The 19,706-nt window shown below is 41.9% G+C and overlaps 1 protein-coding gene across 3 annotated transcripts in view; it reads left to right on the plus strand.

Moving 5' to 3' along the window:
* The window catches only part of wwtr1 (WW domain containing transcription regulator 1), a 32,285-nt gene continuing 12,579 nt past the window's right edge, over positions 1 to 19,706 (plus strand). For 2 of the 3 annotated variants that reach the window (XM_080429832.1, XM_080429833.1), the window contains exons 1-2: positions 1 to 816; positions 19,303 to 19,445. In XM_080429832.1, coding sequence (XP_080285958.1) covers positions 389 to 816; positions 19,303 to 19,445 — 571 coding nt within the window. In that variant the 5' untranslated portion in view covers positions 1 to 388. The remainder of the gene's footprint in view (positions 817 to 19,302; positions 19,446 to 19,706) is intronic. The other variant, XM_080429834.1, reaches the window with a different exon arrangement.

Here is a 19,706-nt window from a genome sequence, read left to right on the forward strand (position 1 = left end):
CTTTACTAACTAACTAACTCCCATCGGCAGGCAGCAGGCAGGGGGAAAAAAAAACAACAACGGGAGGATCGTTGTTTTTTTGGAGGAAAACATCGCCAACAAAACTTTTCTCATGTCGGGGGGATTCGTTTCAAGTTTTCGTTGAACTTGTGTGAAGTTATTTCGGGGGTGAGTTGAGGAAAGGATCTTTTTTTTCTTCAACGGAAAGTGTTTGTTGGAACCTTTAGTGGGAACACAGATTTTTTTTTTTTGGGAGGAGGAACACACTGACAGACAGTCAATCTGCCGTCTGGCGGACTGGACTGACTCGCTTTGGAAGAGAAGCGACATTAGAAAAACGACTTAGAAAAACCTTTCTTGGAAACTTTTTGACACCCCCCCAGCTAAAATGAACTCCAACCAGCAGCAGCCCAGCAGCCTCCTGCCGGGGCAACAGGTCGTCCACGTCGCCCAGGACTCGGACACGGACCTGGAGGCCCTGTTCAACTCGGTCATGAACCCCAAACCCTCGTCGTGGAGGAAAAAGCTGCTCCCGGAGTCCTTCTTCAAAGAGCCCGACTCGGGCTCCCACTCCCGGCAGAGCAGCACCGACTCCAACTCGCAGCAGCACCCTCCCCGCCTGCAGGTGTCCCACACCCGCTCCCACTCCTCCCCGGCCTCCCTGCAGCTCGGCCTCCCCGCGGGGACCCTCCCCAGCCCCGGTGGTCCTCACCACCAGCACCAGCGGCACCAGTCCTTCGACGTGGCCGAGGAGCTGCCCCTGCCGCCCGGCTGGGAGATGGCCTACACCAGCAACGGACAGAAGTACTTTCTTAAGTATGTGTATTATTATTATTTATGTGGGATGGGGGTTGGATTTATCAGTGGTGCAAAGTAACTAAAGTACATGTACTCAAGTAAAAATGTCTTCAGTATCTTTTCTCCACTACATCTCAGAGGAAAATATTGTACTTTTACTCCACTACAATTATATGAAAACTTTAGTTACTAGTTACTTACTATTAACCACTTCAGCCCTATATATATTTCAGGCCATTTGAAAATAGCAGATCTGCAAGCTCACGATGCTGTGAGCATGTAGATTAGCTATTTTCAAAATATTTTTTAATACATTTTGAACTTGTGAAATGGGACATTCTGCACAATGAGTACTTTTACTTTTGGTACCTTCAGTATATTTTGATGTTGATAATTTTGTACTTTTACTCAAGTACATTTTTAACACGGGACTTCTACTTGTAACAGAGTAAATCTACATTGCAGTATTGATTTTACTTAAGTAAAACATGTGAGTACTTCTCCCATCACTGGTATTTATGTGTGCCTGTGAAGGGAAAGAGGAAAAAGAGAGGTGAAGAGAGAGAGAGATAACTTGTTTCTCTTTAGAACACAACATTCCAATGCATCTAGTAGTGGTTTCATGGTTTGGTTTCATTTCTGATGTACTTTCATCAGTGAAGTTTTTATCAGAAAGTCCAGTGACAACCAAATTCACCTCACAATGCACACAAAGGAATGGACAGATTGCAAAACAGTAGCTCATAGTAAAATTGCTGCTATGACCAGTTGCCTAGTTCTGGCATAGATGCCTTTCTAACCTCTGTTGTTGTTGGGCTGTCAGCAGTGGTGTAAAGTAACTAAGTACATTTACTCAAGTACTGTACTTAAGTATAGTTTTGAGGCATGTTTACTTCACTGGAGTATTTCCGATTTTCAATACTTCTACTTCTACTCCACTACAGCTCAGTGGCAAATATTGTACTTTTACTCCACTACAATTATTTGAAAACGTTAGTTATTAGTTACATTGCAGATATAAATTATTATTATATTATAAAACATACATTAACCACTTTAGCTATTTTATACATAGGCTATTTGAAAACAGCCGATCTACAAGCTGACACCGCGTTGCATTGCGATGCGTTGAGAGCTTGTAGATCTGCTATTTTCAAACATTTTAGTACTTTTACTTTTGGTACTTTAAGTATATTTTGATGCCAATACTTTTGTACTTTTACTCAAGCAACATTTTGAACACAGGCCTTTTACTTGTAATGGAGTACTTCTACATTGTGGTATTGATACTTTTACTTTAGTAAAAAATGTCAGTACTTTTTCCACCACTGTCTGTCAGTACTCCGTACCATTCATTTTCACAGCCTACTGATGATCATTAAGCTAAGTTCAAATCATTGGCTGTGTAGCATCTCTGTTCAGACTTTAATTCTGTCATCATTCTCTTTAATATGGTTATCTTCACCAGAGAACCACATTCAGTTGTAATTCTCATGGCTGAGCCAGGGCAGTTCCTTGCATGGTGTTAATGACCCTGAGATTGGTCGATACTAGGGCTACAGACGAGATTCTATCACAATAGGGTTTAAAAAAAAAAAAAGTTGTCCTTCTTTACCTTATCTCATCTAAGCCTCCCAGTATCAGATAGTTCTTTGTTTTCCCAACAGGGCTGAGAGTGGAGCATTCTACCACTAAACACTGTCGGGAACATTTTGGCAGAAGAGCTTAAATATGCTAAACAGACACTTTACAAGAGCAGGCGCATTGTCTACTGACTACTAGTGCTTGCCCAAGCGCTGCTAGCACAGATTTGCGTGGTGGACACAGGGCCTGTAGATAACTGGGCTAGTGGTGTAACCTGATCTAGGCACAACAACAATAGGTCTGGGAGAGGTCCCTGTTTGAGTGAGACTGTGTGTGTGTGTGTTTTTGTCTCTTTGTTTTCAGCCGTCAGCTAAAACTATAATAGCCTGCCTCATTCACCACTACTACCACCACCCCCTGCCCTGTGTGTGTGTGTGTCTGTATGCATGCACTTATGCGTGTGTTTCTGTCTGTGCCACCCTGTCTACGCTTGTCATGGGGGGGGGGGGGGGGGTGCGAGAGTGTGTGCACACCAGCGTGTATGTGTTGTAGTAGGCCTACAAAATGGCATAGGGGGTATGGGGACAATAAATGTAGGTCAATTTCCTGGGTACCCTGCCCTCTCTAGCTGATGATGTTGTATGTAGGAAGTTGGACAATAGGGCTTAAAGCCATGGTAAAAGGTAATTTCCCCCTCAGGTTTACAATAGACCATATTCACATGGCGATTTTTATGAAATATGATGTGATATGATTAATAATTACCTATGTGCTACCTATTTCTTGGTTTAGTCTTAGCTGGTACTTTAATTTGTCAGTGGGGGATATGGTAGAAGAACTCCTCTGTCAGATTACATAAGAATTTCTCAGGGGCCAGGGCATTGTACGCACTGGGATGCTAATTTAAAAGCCCATATGCGAAGTAAATGTGAAAACTATTTAGCATAAGGGGGCATCTGGGTGGCACGAGGGTAAAGGTCATGCCCACCACCATGGAGACTGGTGCGTCCAACTTGGCCAGGCGCAAAAACAAAATGGTCATGTTTGCGGTCACTGCATTTATTAGTGACTCCTACAGGTTTGTCGGGGTGCCTGTTCAACAGGGAGGAATAGTGTGTTCCTCCACATGTGTTCCATTCTCCCAGTGAAACTAGGGCTGGGCAATCAAATCTCCGACGTCTTGATGAAACTTAAAGCGACAGTAACCAACCACTCAAGTTTACTTTAAATCTAGGCCTAATATATGACCTTTTTCTCAAATCTTTTTCATTTCAGGTGAATATAAAAAATATTCAACAAATGCAGCCATAAATAGTTAATCTTTGTGTTTCCTTAAATTATTTTAAAATCACAAAGACATAGTAGTTTAATAGTTTAGCACAGATCTTGTCAGAAAATGTGAAAGCAATAATCGTTCATAAATTGAGGTAAAAGTTTGAAATAATCATATTGATTTGAAGTCGTATCACCCAGGCCTAGGTGAAAAGAAGCAGCCACGCCGGCCAGTGACATCACGTGAATGAGGAGACTTGCACTGTATTCAATTAAATTCAAAGGGATTTATTGGCATGAGAAAACGTACGTTTACATTGCCAAAGCAAATGTACAATGAATTAATTATACGCCCTGGCCTCTACACAAGCCCAACCAGTAGGGGGTCAGCAGTGACAGGGACTACATGGGGAATTGGCCTAATGACTACATTGGGAGAAAATAACTATTTGAAAAAATATAATGGACGGCATGATATCTGGCGGGATATCTGGGGATGCAGGCTTAATTGATGGGATTGACTTGGCTTTGATGTAAGGGTGTTTTGCTGACAGAAATAGAAAGCTAAAACATGGGTTGTTTGCATATTAAAGTGTTGTTTACACATATGTTATGTTTGGACATAACACTTAGTATGTAAATCACACCTGTACTTGGGATTAGATTGAGAATGTTACAAACATTTTATGTTACCAGAATGTAAGATAATTATATGCTTTAACCTCTTCAATAAATTCTGGTTTGGAGCATCTTGATGTTACTGATAATATGAGATAATTTACGTCTGCAAATAGTGCTTTTCTTTTCTTGTAGTGAAAGAGGAAAGTGAACTGTTGTAGCAAGGCAGTGAGTGACTTTGTTAGATGGGGAGCCTGGTTTTGTTTTTTACCAGCCGGTCAAACCTGATTGGATATCTGGCACCGATAATCACATAACACAAAACACACACTCTTTCTCTGTCTGTCTGACACACACACACACACACACACACACACACACACACACACACACACACACACACACACACACACACACACACACACACACACACACACACACACACACACACACACACACAACTGGGTGTGTGTGTGTGTGTGTGTGTGGCCGCGTACATATAAGTATGTACACATTCTGCACAAGCATGGACGTGTAAAGAAGCTGCTTAATGATCAACATCAGTGTTGTGTGGTGAAGCCATTAGTATGACTTCTGGGTACTGTGGTGGTACTTTCCTACATATAAGAATAAAGATTCCGCACACCAGTATCAGTGGTGAAAAGTAACTAAGTACATTTACTTAAGTACTGTTGAGTACTTCAGTACAATTTTGAGTTATTTGTACTTTACTTGAGTATGTCCAATTTCCAATACTTTTACTTCTACTCCACTACATCTCGGATCCAAATATTGCACTTTTACTTGCACTTTTTAGTTACTAGTTATTTTGTAGATTTTGATTATTATTACAAAACATACATTAACAACGTCATCCCTGTATACATTTTGGCCATTTGAAAATAGCCTATCTACAAGCTCACAAAACGTTGCGATGCGACACTTTGTGAGCTTGTAGATCTGCTATTTTCCAAATATTTGTATACATTTTGAAAACTTGTGAAATGGAACATTCTGCATAATGAGTACTCTCTACTTTTGGTACTTGAAGTGCATTTTTATACCAATATTTTTGTACTTTTACTGAAGTAAATTTAGAATTCCGGACTTTTACTTGTAAGGGCACGGTCACACCGCACTTTTATTTTACCTATGGGACGGAATATTCAACAAATGCTTGTCAATGCAATGCTTTGTCAATGCAAATGCGTGGATTCGCAAGAAAGATGCGCAAGAGCATGAATCCACGCATTTGCATTGACAAAGCATTGGCAGATTCCGCCCCATAGGTAAAATAAAAGTGCGGTGTGACCGTGCCCTAACAGAGTATGTCTACATCGCAGTATTGATACTTTTACTTAAGTAATAAAGGTGAGTACTTTTTCCACCACTGACCAGTATTGCTGGTGGCTCGAAACTTTACTAAAAGTAAACTTGCATTTGGGAGCAGCAATACTGGTGTGCAGAATTTGTATTCTTATATACTGTTTAACTTTTTTGATCCGGCACCCAGCCCAGTAGGTCCGGGATGTGCGTGTCTTTTAGCTGTTTATCAGCTTCTCTCTTGGCACTTTCCTACATAACAGTAACCAAACCAGCTGCCCAATGACCCCCGCCAAAACTCTTGACTCTTCACTCTCTTAACCTCAGAATGTTAACCATCTAGTTCATCAACAAAGCTGGCAAATCAATTATATCATAAATAGCTCACCAAAATCGGTTTAGTCTGTTGTGGTGTTTCCTGCACACATGTTTCTTGGGTGGAATATTTAGCCAACAAATCAAGAGAAAGTCCTTCTACACTAGAATCAGTGGTGGAAAGTGGTGGAAAGTACTCAAATGTTTTACTTTAAATATCAATACTGCAATATAGAAATACTCTGTTACAAGTAAAAGTCCGGAATTCAAAATTTACTTGAATAAAAGTACTAAAGTATTGGTATCAAAATGTACTTAAAGTACCAAAAGTAAAATTACTCATTACCCATTTCAAATGTATAAAATGTGTAAAAATAGCAGATCTACAAGCTCACAATCGTGACGCATTGTGAGCTTGTAGATCTGCTATTTTGAAATGGCCGAAATGTATATAGGGCTGAAGTGGTTAATGTATGTTTTGTAATAATAATCAAAATCTACAAAGTAACTAGTAACTCAAGTTTTCAAATAATTGTAATGGAGTAAAAGTACAATATTTGCCTCTGAGATGTAGTGGAGTAGAAGTACAGAAAATGGGAAATACCTCCAGTAAAGTTAAAAATACCTCAAAATTGTACTTAAGTACCGTACTTGAGTAAATGTACTTAGCAACTTTACACCACTGACTCGAATACACGAGTATTCCCTATCTTATCATATTGATTTGTGTAAGCAATGCTGTGGGTAATTGTGCCCTTCTGTGTGTAGATGCAGTATATAGATACCTAACTATGGTCTAATCTCATCAGCTAGGTATCACTCAATCACCTGGTTGACATCATCATCACATTTTGTGCAATAAGCATGTTTATTTGTATTTTAGACATTGTTTAATCCATTAAGACCGGGAACACATCTGTGTCACTTTTAGATTTCTTTGGCTATTCAAAAATAGCAGATCTACAAGTGCTGTGTTATGAGCTTGTAGATCTGCTTATTTTTTTTTAATCATGGACATTTTGTGCAAATCTTTGAATATATATATATATTTTTAAAGCAAACATTTTTAACTCAAATCTTTGCTTCTGGGATTCTACAAATGTCTTCTAAATCCTAACAAAGATCCTAAGAAAAAACTTATGTTGCTATAGTATCAGTGGTTTTCAAACAAGGACCCCAAAATGATATGTATTTGGCCGCGGACCCCCATCTCAAAATATGTTGTTCCAGGGACCCCCCAGAAGCAAAGATTTGAGTAAAAAATGTTCGCTTAAAAAAAGAAAATCTATAAATATATTCAAAGATTTGCACAAATGTTCACAATTTTTCAAAAAAGTACTTTGGGCATGTCATTTTGGGATTTCTTTCTTTTTTAATTGTGAACATAAAATAGCAGATCTACAAGCTCATAACACTTCACGATGCAACAGGTTGTGAACTTGTAGATAGGCAATTTTTTGCTGCACAACCCCATCTTGCAACAAAGTATAAGATAGGGGCTTAAGTGGTTAATTATTTGTTGCCCCATGTCACTGCTCTATGAGAGCAGTGACAGGTTTCCCTCCTGGTAGTAGCATAATGGTCCAATATTCTAATGTTAATGCTAAAGAAGATGGCTCATAATGTTTTAATGTATCTATTTAAAAAGTGAATTATTTGGCTATTTAACCCTATATTTTTTACTGATTGAGCTTTGTTAGCATTGTGTGTGTGCGCGTGTGCGTGCGTGCATGTGGGTGTGCTTGCGCATGTGGGCGGGCGGTTCACGTTGGTGCTCTGTGGGGGGCAGTAATTACAGAAGCTGTGGGAAAACAACCTCCTTAACCCCCCCCCCACACACACACACACACACACACACACACACACACACACACACACACACACACACACACACACACACACACACACACACACACACACACACACACACACACTCACAGCCCCAACAGACAGATAACAACTTGAAAACAGTGTGACAATAGTCACAAGGCTAGCTGTTAATTAACTTAACCCCCACCCATAAAAGATACACACACACACACACACACACACACACACACACACACACACACACACACACACACACACACACACACACACACACACACACACACACACACACACAAAGGGGGGAAAGGGGGATGGGAGTGTATAAAATGGTCATGGAGAGAGTGAGTAAGGTCTACTCTCTGCTGGGAGAGGATGTGTAGTTGTGCAGCTCCAGGAGAAGAGCATCATGTCACTCATAGGGTTCTTTAGCATTTTAACTATTACGGTTCCTTAACGATTCCCTCTTAACGGTCCGATTCCTTAACTCATTCAGTGCCTGACTTATTTCTGGCAGTTTGGCCAGAGTGCCAGAGCCAACATTAATTGTAAAAAAAAGTTAAACAAGAAGTGAATTGAGCAGAACATTTTCAAATCATCATATCTTGGGTTCAGATTATTATTATTTTTTTACGTCTTAGACGTCCAGTGGCACAGGGCTTATGATACAACGGAAGTCTTAGACGTCCAGTGGCACTGAATGAGTTAACGGTTCCCTTTTATAGGGGGTTCCAAATGGACCCTTACAGGTCTGTAATTGTTTTATTTATTTATTTATTTTTAATATTTTTACTTTTTCTGCGTTTATTGATAGAATACAGTAGTCTGACAGGAAATTGGGAGAGAGAGATGAGGAGTGACACGCAGCAACGGTCGTCGGGAGCGGGAGTCGAACCCGTGACACGCTGTCAGACTGCATTAGCAGCCTAGGTGCCTAGGTCAGTGGTGTCCAAACTTTTTTCAAAGGGTGCCAAATTAGAAATTATGTAAACACCCAAGGGCCAGCTTGCGTGCGCGCGCGAAAAATTTCGGTTATAGGCGGATTTTGTGCGAAAATGTGAGGAGGATTTTCAGGAGGATTTTGGGCGTTTTTGGGCGTTTTATTGTTACTTTATTTCGGTTTTAGGGTTAAGCAAGAGCTAGAGAAGGTGCTGCCATCCTGAGGCGAAGGAGGAAAATGCAACTTTCACTTTTATAAATCTTATAATTTTTTTGAAGGTGCAGTCCGCAAATGGCCCGCGGCCCGGACTTTGGACACCACTGGCTGGACTGCTGCTGCCTGTATTATTTTTCCAAAACAAAAATTGTGGGAAAAAATGTCATCTGTCATCTGTTTTTTGTCATCTGGCAGTGAAAGCATCATTCATAGGGTAGCGAACAGCGCCATCTGGTGGAAAACCACTGACAACACAAATCTCGTCAATCTCGTCAGTGGCAGGCTGCGCCTTGGCAGAATCCGCCAAAGAGTTAAGATACCTGTGTGTAAAGTTCACTTTGAGCTGCATCCAACGCATTCCACTGCCATTTCCGTCGACCCTACCATTCGGCCACTAGGGGCACACAGTTGATGTATAAAATGTATTCTTCATTTTTTTTCACGGAACCCATGGCTCGGCTCGGCCTGACTTATTAGCATACATTTTCGGCCTGGCCTCGCCCGGCCCCAAAACGTCAGGTAGGGTCGGGTTCGGGCAGAATTAGAGAACTCTACACAGGAGTAGAGCATCATGTCAATCATACACAAGAGTAGAGCATCACGTCACTCATAGTGTTGGGACTTAACCCATTCAATCCGGGAACGCATTTGTATAATTTTAGATTTCTTTGGATATCCAAAAATAGCAGATCTACAAGCTCATAAGCTAGCTATAAGCTAATAAAGCTATAAGCTTGTAGATCTGCTATATTTGAAAAATCGTGAACATTTCTGCAAATCTTTGAATATATATATTTTTAAAGCGAACATTTGTAACTCAAATCTTTGCTTCTGGGGGTCCCTGGAACAAAACATTTTGAGATGGGGGTCCGCAGCCAAATACATATCTAAAAATGTTTTCTAAATCCTAACAGTATGTTGTTATATCAGTGGTGCTCCAATGTTTCCATTCGGCGCGCCTCCGTCATGGTCCAAAACTATACTTTAAAGGCGAAAAAAAGTAGTCCGCGGTTGTTTGAAAAAGTAATCTCCCAAGCGGGAGTCAAACCCAGACTCCCAGTGGTAGTGGATGGGGAGTCCAATGATTATCGAAGTGCGCCACTGAGGCCGGTACAGTATGTATGTGTATCCATGTTGTCGTCCTCGCATCAAAGCCATGCCTCGCAGCCCCGCCCCGCGCCTAAAAACAAGGCAATAACAATATATATATATATATATATATTTTTTTTTTTTCAAAGATTTGCACAAATCTTCCATGATCTTTCAAAAAAGAATGGCAGATCTAACAAGCTCATAGTGCCGTGCTATGAGCTTGTATATCTGCTATTTTTGAATAGCCAAAGAAATCTAAAATGACACAGATGCGTTCCCGGTCTTAATGGATTAAGCAACACACTTAACTGCTCCTGGTGAGCAGGTTGGTGTCTTGCATGGTTACCGCCGTGTTTGGTGTGTGTGAATTGGGTGAATGTAAATTGTAATGCACATTGTAAAGCACTATAAAATGCACCATTTACCATTTTATGTAAATTGTAATGCACATTGGAAAGGCACTATAAAATTAAAATGCACCATTTACCATTTTACGAGTATGAAACAGCCTTTAGGCGTTCCAAATCTTTGTGGTCATTAGGAGGTCCATTCCTCATGTAGCTTAGCAGACCAGTAGTTAAAGTTTGGCAACAACCACTGCAAGACAGCTGATATGATACAGATTTAGTGTTCAGTTCACAACAGTGCTAGGACATGGTATGTGTCTTGGACAGTAAAGTTACAGAAACACTTTGACTCTGAAGGATTCAACTGGAACCTTGGCAAAGTGTGTGTGTGTGTGTGTGTGTGTGTGTGTGTGTGTGTGTGTGTGTGTGTGTGTGTGTGTGTGTGTGTGTGTGTGTGTGTGTGTGTGTGTGTGTGTGTGTGGGGGGGGGGGGGGTATTTACAGGAAGGCAGCTGTAACTTGTCAGCAGAGACAAGGAGACAAAGACAGCCTCCTGCTGTACTACCTGCATACAGACAACCACACAATCTCAACAATGTCTGAGTCCTTGGATAGATCATGTAGAAGAGTGTGTGTGCGCGTGCAAGTGCGCGCGCGTGTGTGTATGTTGGAGGGGTCTGCCTGTGCTATCTGTGTTTAGTCTATTGAGTACAGAGAAACTACTGGATAGAAACGTCATCACTACCTAATTGACCTCTCACTCTGTCTTAATCTCTCTCTTTCTATAGTCTATAATGACATAATCAAATGGCCGGATGGTTTCAGTATAATACTCTATTAGTAGTAGTTGTATAATCATAACATAGTAATAATGCGTCACATCTGCATTAGAAAAATATTAAGAATGATGAATGACATCTTTCCCTCTCCATGGCTGAACCATCTGTAGTAATAACGCAGTCTGCTTTGAACTCCATGTTTGGTATTTTTCATAGTCTGCACACACACACACACACACACACACACACACACACACACACACACACACAGATGGTGTGGAGTGGCGGACAGGAAATGGAACTTATGGTTTCCTGTTTGTGAGCGAAGCCCGCAGGGCTCTGGGACAATAACAGTGGACCACTTCACAGAGAGACTGTGTGTGTTTGCGCGTGCGCCTGCGTGCAGAGCGGAGGGACATGAACGATACAGTCTGCCACTTGTTATTCACTGTTATAAATGATGAAGACTCCCACTGACTGCATTCCCCATTAGAAGGGAAGCCTGCGAACTCAGACAGGATTTTACAAGTCCCCAGCCCACCTTGATGAAACCTCAGCTACTTTAGCTACTGCTGCTAAAGGGCAAAAACTACGCTGATGAGGATGAAGGCTTTAAAGACATATAAAGCCAAAAGGCATATAAGAAAAAGGACCTTACTATGAGTGCTGTCATTATTAGTTGTAGTCTTCTCATAGGGACCCATGAGAGATGGCCGGCTTTTGGGCCTTGACCCATAGAAACATGGTTATAGAAGAGGTCACATTTTCCCCTCTAGATTACCTCTACTTCACTTTCTCTCGTTCTCTGCCTCTGTCTTTCTCTCTCTTTTGCTCTATTCATGGCTGTGGAATGTGTATGTGAGCAGCAGTTATGTGGGTGTATTGTTGTCGACAGCCGTGTGTCTGTGTGTGTGTGTGTGTGTGTGTGTGTGTGTGTGTGTGTGTGTGTGTGTGTGTGTGTGTGTGTGTGTGTGTGTTGGAAGTTGTGTGTGAGTTGGAGGTCGCATGTTGGAGGTTGTGTGTGTGTGTGTGTGTGTGTGTGTGTTTGGTGGAGGTTGTCTTTGTGAGTTGGAGGTCGCACGTTTGAGGTTGTGTGTGTGTGTATTGGGGGTTGTGTGTGTTAATGTTGAAGGGGTGTTATTATGGCATTTCATTCAGAGGCAGACAGTCTAGAAGCTTGCCGCTGCTACAGTCAAACGCTGTTGCAGACGCACGTATTGCATGCACATGTGTGCCTGCCTGCCTGCCTGCCTGCCTGCCTGCCTGCCTGCCTGCCTGCCTGCCTGCCTGCCTGTGTGTGTAGTTCCCGGCCTGTCATGTGTGATGTATGATCCATTTTGTGGTCTCATTGGCCATTTGATCTTGCCTCCTATTGGCCACTTGACAGTTTGACTGACAGCTTTGTCTTTGCCTCACACAGAGAGGAATGTGCTGTGTGTATGTGTGCACGTGCGCGTGCATGGGTGCGTTAAGTCATGCGGCGTGACAATGCATTCCTTAAATGACAGCCTTTTTAGATGTGAATGTGTGAAAGCAGTGATCAAACTTGTGGTTGGGAGACTGAAGGCGGGACTTCTGCACCGCAAACTCCCTAGTGATAAATAATTTAACTCTGTCTTCTGGAGCTCAAGTTAATACTCCATCGCGCTGTGGTGCCGATTGCCAAAAAGAACAGATCTTTTCTGTCGATCAGTTATTTTCGGCAAGCGACAGCGTCGTGCTATGAAGTATAAATTAGGCATTACTGAAGGCAATATTGGGGGCTTTTGTGCCTTTATTGATAGGATAGGATAGTAGGCTGACAGGAAATGGGGAGAGAGATGGGGGGGGGGGGGGTGACATGCAGCAGAGGCCGGCGGGATCGAGACTCGTCAGGCTACTACTTGGAGCCTAGGTTCCCGGACCACTACGCCAGCGGTCCGGGCCCTGTTGAATATTATTTTGGTGTCATCTTCACTTTATTAGCATAGTGTACAGTAGGGCTGTCGACTTTCCTCAGAAATTATATTCGAATATTGGTCTTAATTTTTTTTTGATATTTGAATATATTCGAATATTATTATTATTATTATTATAAAAATATATATTAATATTTAAAAAATAAAATCTATGTATCGAGTGCTCGGATCCAATAAAACATCTTTTGTTTGTTTTTATAACTTCATACATTGTTTTTTGTATTGTAATTTCTTTTCCAATATTAATTTTCATATTCGAACATACATATTTTCCCAATATTCGAATAATATTCGAATATCGAATATTCGTTTGACAGCCCTAGTGTACAGTGGACTGAAACGGGAAAGATGCAGATGGGAGAGCTGAGAGGTGGATTGTCATTGTTGTCATGTGTCCAAGCTCTGAGAACTGCGTATGACAATACCTGAGACTTTTAACACATCGGGTGCCAAACACGGTCTGAACCGTGTTTGCGCAGAGTAGCGGTCCGGTGCCGAACACGGTCCAGACCGTGAAATATGTCTTTTTGTTTTTTTCGTTTTTCTCCACACGGGCGGGGCTAGAGCAGCTCTGGGAGTACCCATTGTGATCTTGAGAAGGATAGGCCAGATAGATCACCGGAAAAAAAAAACATGGCTGCCATCCACTTCCTGTCTATTTCCTTCTTTAAAACACCTATATCTCCGAATCTGTTTCCGGTGGGGAAAACCGGTCATGCGCGATGCGCGATCCCCCCCCATTGTAACTCGCGAGTGAAATGTTATCGTTCCAGGCTGTAGCCAGGGTCATCGCGCAACATGAATGGATGTTTTTTTTTACATGGATTTGCTCCTCGTGGAGTCTAGAGCTTTAAACAGCAAAGCGCAGTCAATGGGGAGAATGCTGGCACCCAACGTAAGTTGTTATGAAAAAATGCTGGCACCTGATGTGTTAACACTAAATCAAATGAAATTAAATGGAATTAGACTCGGTGAATTCTGCTACTCTGGCCACCATTTATTTATCATGTCAGGCAGAAGTAGGCTTAAATCATGATGAGAAATGTATCAGTTATATCGGAATTAGGCCTATCTGGTTCACATTATTCAACCAATTCTCAACAATTTCATCAAAGTGGCCTGATTACATCACTACCATGAATGGCAGAGAGTGATTGAATGAGAATTGCTGTGTGTGTGTGCGTGTGTGTGTGTGTGTGTGTGTGTGTGCGTGTGCGCGAGAGAGAGAGCAAAGGAGGCAACTCACTGCATTTTCCATGTTACCTTGACTACAGAGCTATGCCACTTTAACATTCCTTGACCACAGACCACCCTAGGCGCGCACTCACACACAAACACACACATCACACGTTAAAGTTGACATGAAATGAAATATGCATTTTATTTATCTACAAAAAATGTTAACCCAATATGTCTTCTTCCTGTAAAACTAAATATGTCATGTGCTTATCTAGGCTTGAACCAACCGATTTGAACCAATAATATCATGCCCCCCCCAAATCCCCCAAACCCAACTAGGAATCGGGACACACTGGCTTCATAATTGCCGATAACGAATAATAGCTAATATATCGGCCAAAACGATATATCGGTGGGGCTCACCGGCTGGACTATTGGTAGAGGTACTGAAATAGACAAAGATAATAACCAGGTCTCAGGCATACTACTGCACCATCTATAGACCATATTCACACGGCGGCCATATTGCCATTAAGTCAATGAAATGCCACCCCAGTTGCCACCCCAGTTGCCACAGCAACGCAATGTTAAATTCCAAAATGGCCACCGTGTGAATATGGACTATAGGTTTCCTGCTTTGTACCTTCAATAATAAATAATAATAATCAGTAATATAATAATATAATCCGCAATGGTGGAATGTAACCAAGTACATTTACTAAAGTACCGTACTTAACCCATTCAATCCGGGAACGCATCTCTGTCATTTTAGATTTCTTTGGCTATTTTTGAAAAATCGTGTAAATGTTTGCAAATCTTTGAATATATATATATATTTTAAAGCGAACATTTGTAACTCAAATCTTTGCTTCTGGGGGGTCCCTGGAACAAAATATTTTGAGGTGGGGGTCCGCGGCCAAATACATATCATTTTGGGAGTCCTTGACATGAAAAAGTTTGAGAACCACTGATATAGCAACATAAGTCTTTTAAAAAAAACTGTTAGGATTTAGAAGACATTTGTTTAATATCTTTTTGCAGATCTACAAGTTCATAGCGTCCCGTTTTTCAAGTCACTCTGAACGATGTTTAGCAGTTACATGTTGAATGGTAGTATATCAGAGCTTGGCACACTCTGCAACCTGTTTAATTTCCATCTACTTGTGAATGTCTATATCATGAAACCTTCCTTTAACCCATTAAGACCTGAGGCCAATTCTACAAATGCCTTCTGAATCGGAAGGCAAGCGCAAACATTTTCATGTCAAGGACCCCCAAATTGATAAGTATTTGGCCCGGACCCCCATCTAAATATGTATGTGCCAGGAACCCATAGATGAAAAGATTTGTGTTAAAAATTTCAAAAATATTAAAAAATGTTCATACACTTTCAAGATCTTTCAAAAATGTTCCTCGCAGTGCAGCACAAAGTGACGCGCTGTGAGCTTGTAGATCTGCTATTTTTAAGAACCACTGTTCTAAATCCAAAGTTTTTTGGGGAAAAACGTACGTTGCTATATGTATGCTTTCCCGGTTTTAACGGGTTAACACCACATGAACCCTATAGCGTCCCTATTCTGTGGGGGGAACATTTGGCAAAAAGAATTGCAGATCTACAGGCTCACACAATGTGGAGCATTGTGAGCTTGTGGATCTGCTATTTTCTGCAAAAAAGATTTGGTGTAGAGGGGGGGGGGGGGTGCTGACCTAGTATTGGCCCCTGGGGGACTCCGGTCAACAAAGTATATAGGGGTTAAGTGGTTAACAGCACTTTCTGTAGCTTATTGGTAGCACCCTGGTAACACGTATACACATCAACCTTCTGTTCAGCCTGCCTAACTGCTATAGCAGTGGTTCTCAAACCTTTTCATGTCAAGGACCCCCAAAATGATATCTATTCGTCCGCGGACCCCCATCTGAAAAGGTTTTGTGCCAGGGACCCCCAGAAGAGATGTATGTAAAAAGAAAAATCAAAATGTTCCAAACATTTTCGATATTTTTCCAGAAATCTTCAAAATGATCAGATATACAAGCTCGCAGCGCACGAAGTGACGCGCTATGAGCTTGTAGATCTGATATTTTTTAATAGCCAACATATAAATGGATAAAGTGGTTAAGAGGATTGTGATGCTGTATTAACAAATTTTACTTGGGACCCCCTGGAACCCCCCCGGTCCCCCAACCCCTCTTTGAAAACCAATGTGCTATAGCACCATTCATGCTGACATAGCTGAAAGGCCATTAGACCTACTGACCAATAGGTTCGGTCAAAACAAATGAATAAAGTAAGTAGGTTGAAGTGGCTTATTGTTGGTATTTGGCCCGAGAACGTTGCCTATCCCCTTTTCGATGCGCTGAGATGGATTTCTGAGGTGGAGGCCAACAACACCTACCATCAGCTCCCATTAACTTACCGCAGGTCTTTTTAGTTACCCAAGCCGTGCTGCGCATACGCTGACTTGGCAGTGCCCGGGATTGAACCCAGAACCATGTGGTCCCAGATAGATAGGTAGATATTAAACAATTGACAGTAGGATTTAGTTGACAGTATTTCTCCTAGTGTTTAGACAGTTCCATCTTCATGTGTGATATGAAGTCAAATCATATTATCCATGATGTTGGTTGGAGGTCGCAATCCCGCCACTCCCAAAGGGGGGGGGGGTGTGTGTGTGTGTGTGTGTGTGTGTGCGCGCGTTGGGGGTGGAAACCACGGCAGCTGTTGCCAAGACTTCTAACTATAGCCCTGCGACACACACTAGCAGTTGTTCTAGCTGGTAACCAGAGGAGCCACCCATAATGCTTTGCGGGTGTCACAGTGACGGTGGACACTAGCCATAGTCCAGCAGTATCATCATAGCTTGGACTGGACTCTTGCACTCAAATCATTCTGTCATGTTATCAGTCTTAGTAGTCTTAGTCCTGTGGTTCTCAAAGTTTTGAATCTCAAGGACCCCCTGTTTGGTATGCATTAGGCCACGGACCCCCATAACAGAGTACCATTTGGTTCCATTTGTCTCAGAGTTACAGACCTGTAAGGGTCCATTTGTTTCCTAACTATGAATCATTTAGCTTGGGACCCCGTGGAACCCCCCTCAAGGATCTCTGACCCTAACTGTCCACAACCCATCTCTGAGACATAGGGCAAGTAGACAGAAATGGTACCATCTTATAATGAGCATTACATTAGTAAGGTCCTAATATGAAGGTTAGAATGGAAAACTATGCATGCACATGCACACACACACACACACACACACACACACACACACACACACACACACACACACACACACACACACACACACACACACACACACACACCATCGAATGCACTCTTCAATCCATTCAATCCATTTATGTCCTTGGCTTCAACCGGAGTCAAAAGGCTGGAAAATCAAATGCCAAGTTCCATAATTAAAGTAGGATGCATCCAAGAGATGGAGAGAGAGGTGTATTGTTGGCATCACATGCAAATGGTGTGTGTGTGTGTGGTGGTGGTGGTGGGGGGTGGTGGGGGGGGCACACGCCAGAGAGAGATATGGGGGAATTCCCCCTGTAACTGTATCTGAATGCTGTGAATGAATCTCTGTAGGCTACTAACCACTCCCATTTCTCTTTCTTTCTCTTTCTCTGGGAACTCAAGCACTTGAACCCTAGTGTCCCTGTTCTTGGCATGTCATAATAGGTGAACATTTATGTAAAAATTGGCAAACATTCGGCAGAAATGGCAGATCCACTAGCTCCATGGAAAGGAAATGAGATTTGGAATAGAGGGGGGGAAAAAAGGAGAGGGCCATGGATAAGATCCCTGGGGGACCTCGGTCAACAAAGTACATAGGGTTTAAAGTGGTTAAAGATGAAATAAGCCACTGATGAGACTGGTCTGGTGTCGGGGATAAAAGGATTGTCATGGATTTTCACTGACCACTGGTTAGGGGCCACTGTAGGGGAGACAGAGACAGGATAGAGCAGAGAAGATCAGAGGAACGGAAGATAATTGGAGAGCGGAAAGAGAGACGCAGCATCTGTGTGTTTATTTAAAGTCACTGTAACTTATGGGGTTAGAAGTGTGTGTGTGTGTGTGTGTGTGTGTGTGTGTGTGTGCGTGCGCGTCAGCGTGTGTGTGCCTGTGTAAGATAATGATAGATTGTATTGCATAGCGCTTCATGTGATTCATTCACCTCTAACACCTCTTAGTTCCTGCTGCTAGGATTTATCTTCCTGTTAAACTCTGAGACAACATACCAGAGGGTTTTCTTTTTTATTATGGACCACCCAAAGGAACATGACAAATATTCCATCTCATCTCAAACAAAATATTTAGTCAATTCTCCTTGAATGTTTTCTTTATCACCTTGCGTAGGACACATGAATGTTTTCAAATGGACATCATGTTGGCTCCAAAAAGATACTTACCTCACCAGGATTATTACGTGTGTGTGTGTGTGTGCATCCCAGCATCATCACCATTTTAGATTTAACCCATTAAGACCTGAAACTGGCATTTTTAGATTTGAGCTAAAAAGCATTAATTTACACTTTGGGCTATTCAAAAATAGCAGATATACAAGCTCATAGCGCGGCACCGAGTGCCGCGCTATGAGCTTGTAGATCTGCTATTTTTGAAAAATCGTGAAAATGTGTGCAAATCTTTGAATATATATATTTTTAAAGCGAACATTTTTAACTCAAATCTTTGCTTCTGGGGGTCCCTGGAACAACATATTTTGATGGGGGTCCGCGGCCAAATACATATAATTTTGGGGGTCCTTGACATGAAAAAGATTGAAGCACCACTGATATAGAAACATATGTTTTTCAGAATACTGTTGAGATTAGGAGACATGTAGAATCGGCTTCAGGTCTCAATGGGTTAATGGGCGAGGTCAGTTAGGTCACACAGCTTTTCAATATCTCATGCACAGGATTTGGGTTTTCTGTATACTATGCGTGTCTTTAATTTCTACTAGATGAGCTGAGTGAATAAACATATTGAATGATTAAATAAACATTCCTCTCTTCTCATACTCTCTCTCTCTCTGCGTCTCTCTCCAGCCACATAGAGAAGATAACAACGTGGATCGACCCCCGGAAGTCCTTGGCACCCAACATGGCGGCGATGTCCCTGCACCACAACCCGCCGAACCACCCGCACTCCCAGCCGCAGCGCAGCATGGCTCTGTCTCAGCCTAACCTGGGTAAGTACACAAATACATTACAGTATATAAACGTGGCATTTAAAAACACACGAAGACTGACACACGCTCATGTAATGTGAAGTCCTTACAAACGTGTTCATTGGCACAAAGAATTCAAAATGTTTCACACACTGTTAAATAAGTAGTTCACCCCCAACAAATTAAGATATGTTTCGTTTGTATAACATTCCTTTACGGTGAATGAAGAATAAAAAAACGAAGAAAATACTTTGAGGCCAAGACCAGCTGGTTATGAACTCC

Source organism: Gymnoscopelus braueri (assembly GCF_963280865.1).
Source record: "Gymnoscopelus braueri genome assembly, chromosome: 6".
Lineage (NCBI taxonomy): Eukaryota > Metazoa > Chordata > Actinopteri > Myctophiformes > Myctophidae > Gymnoscopelus > Gymnoscopelus braueri.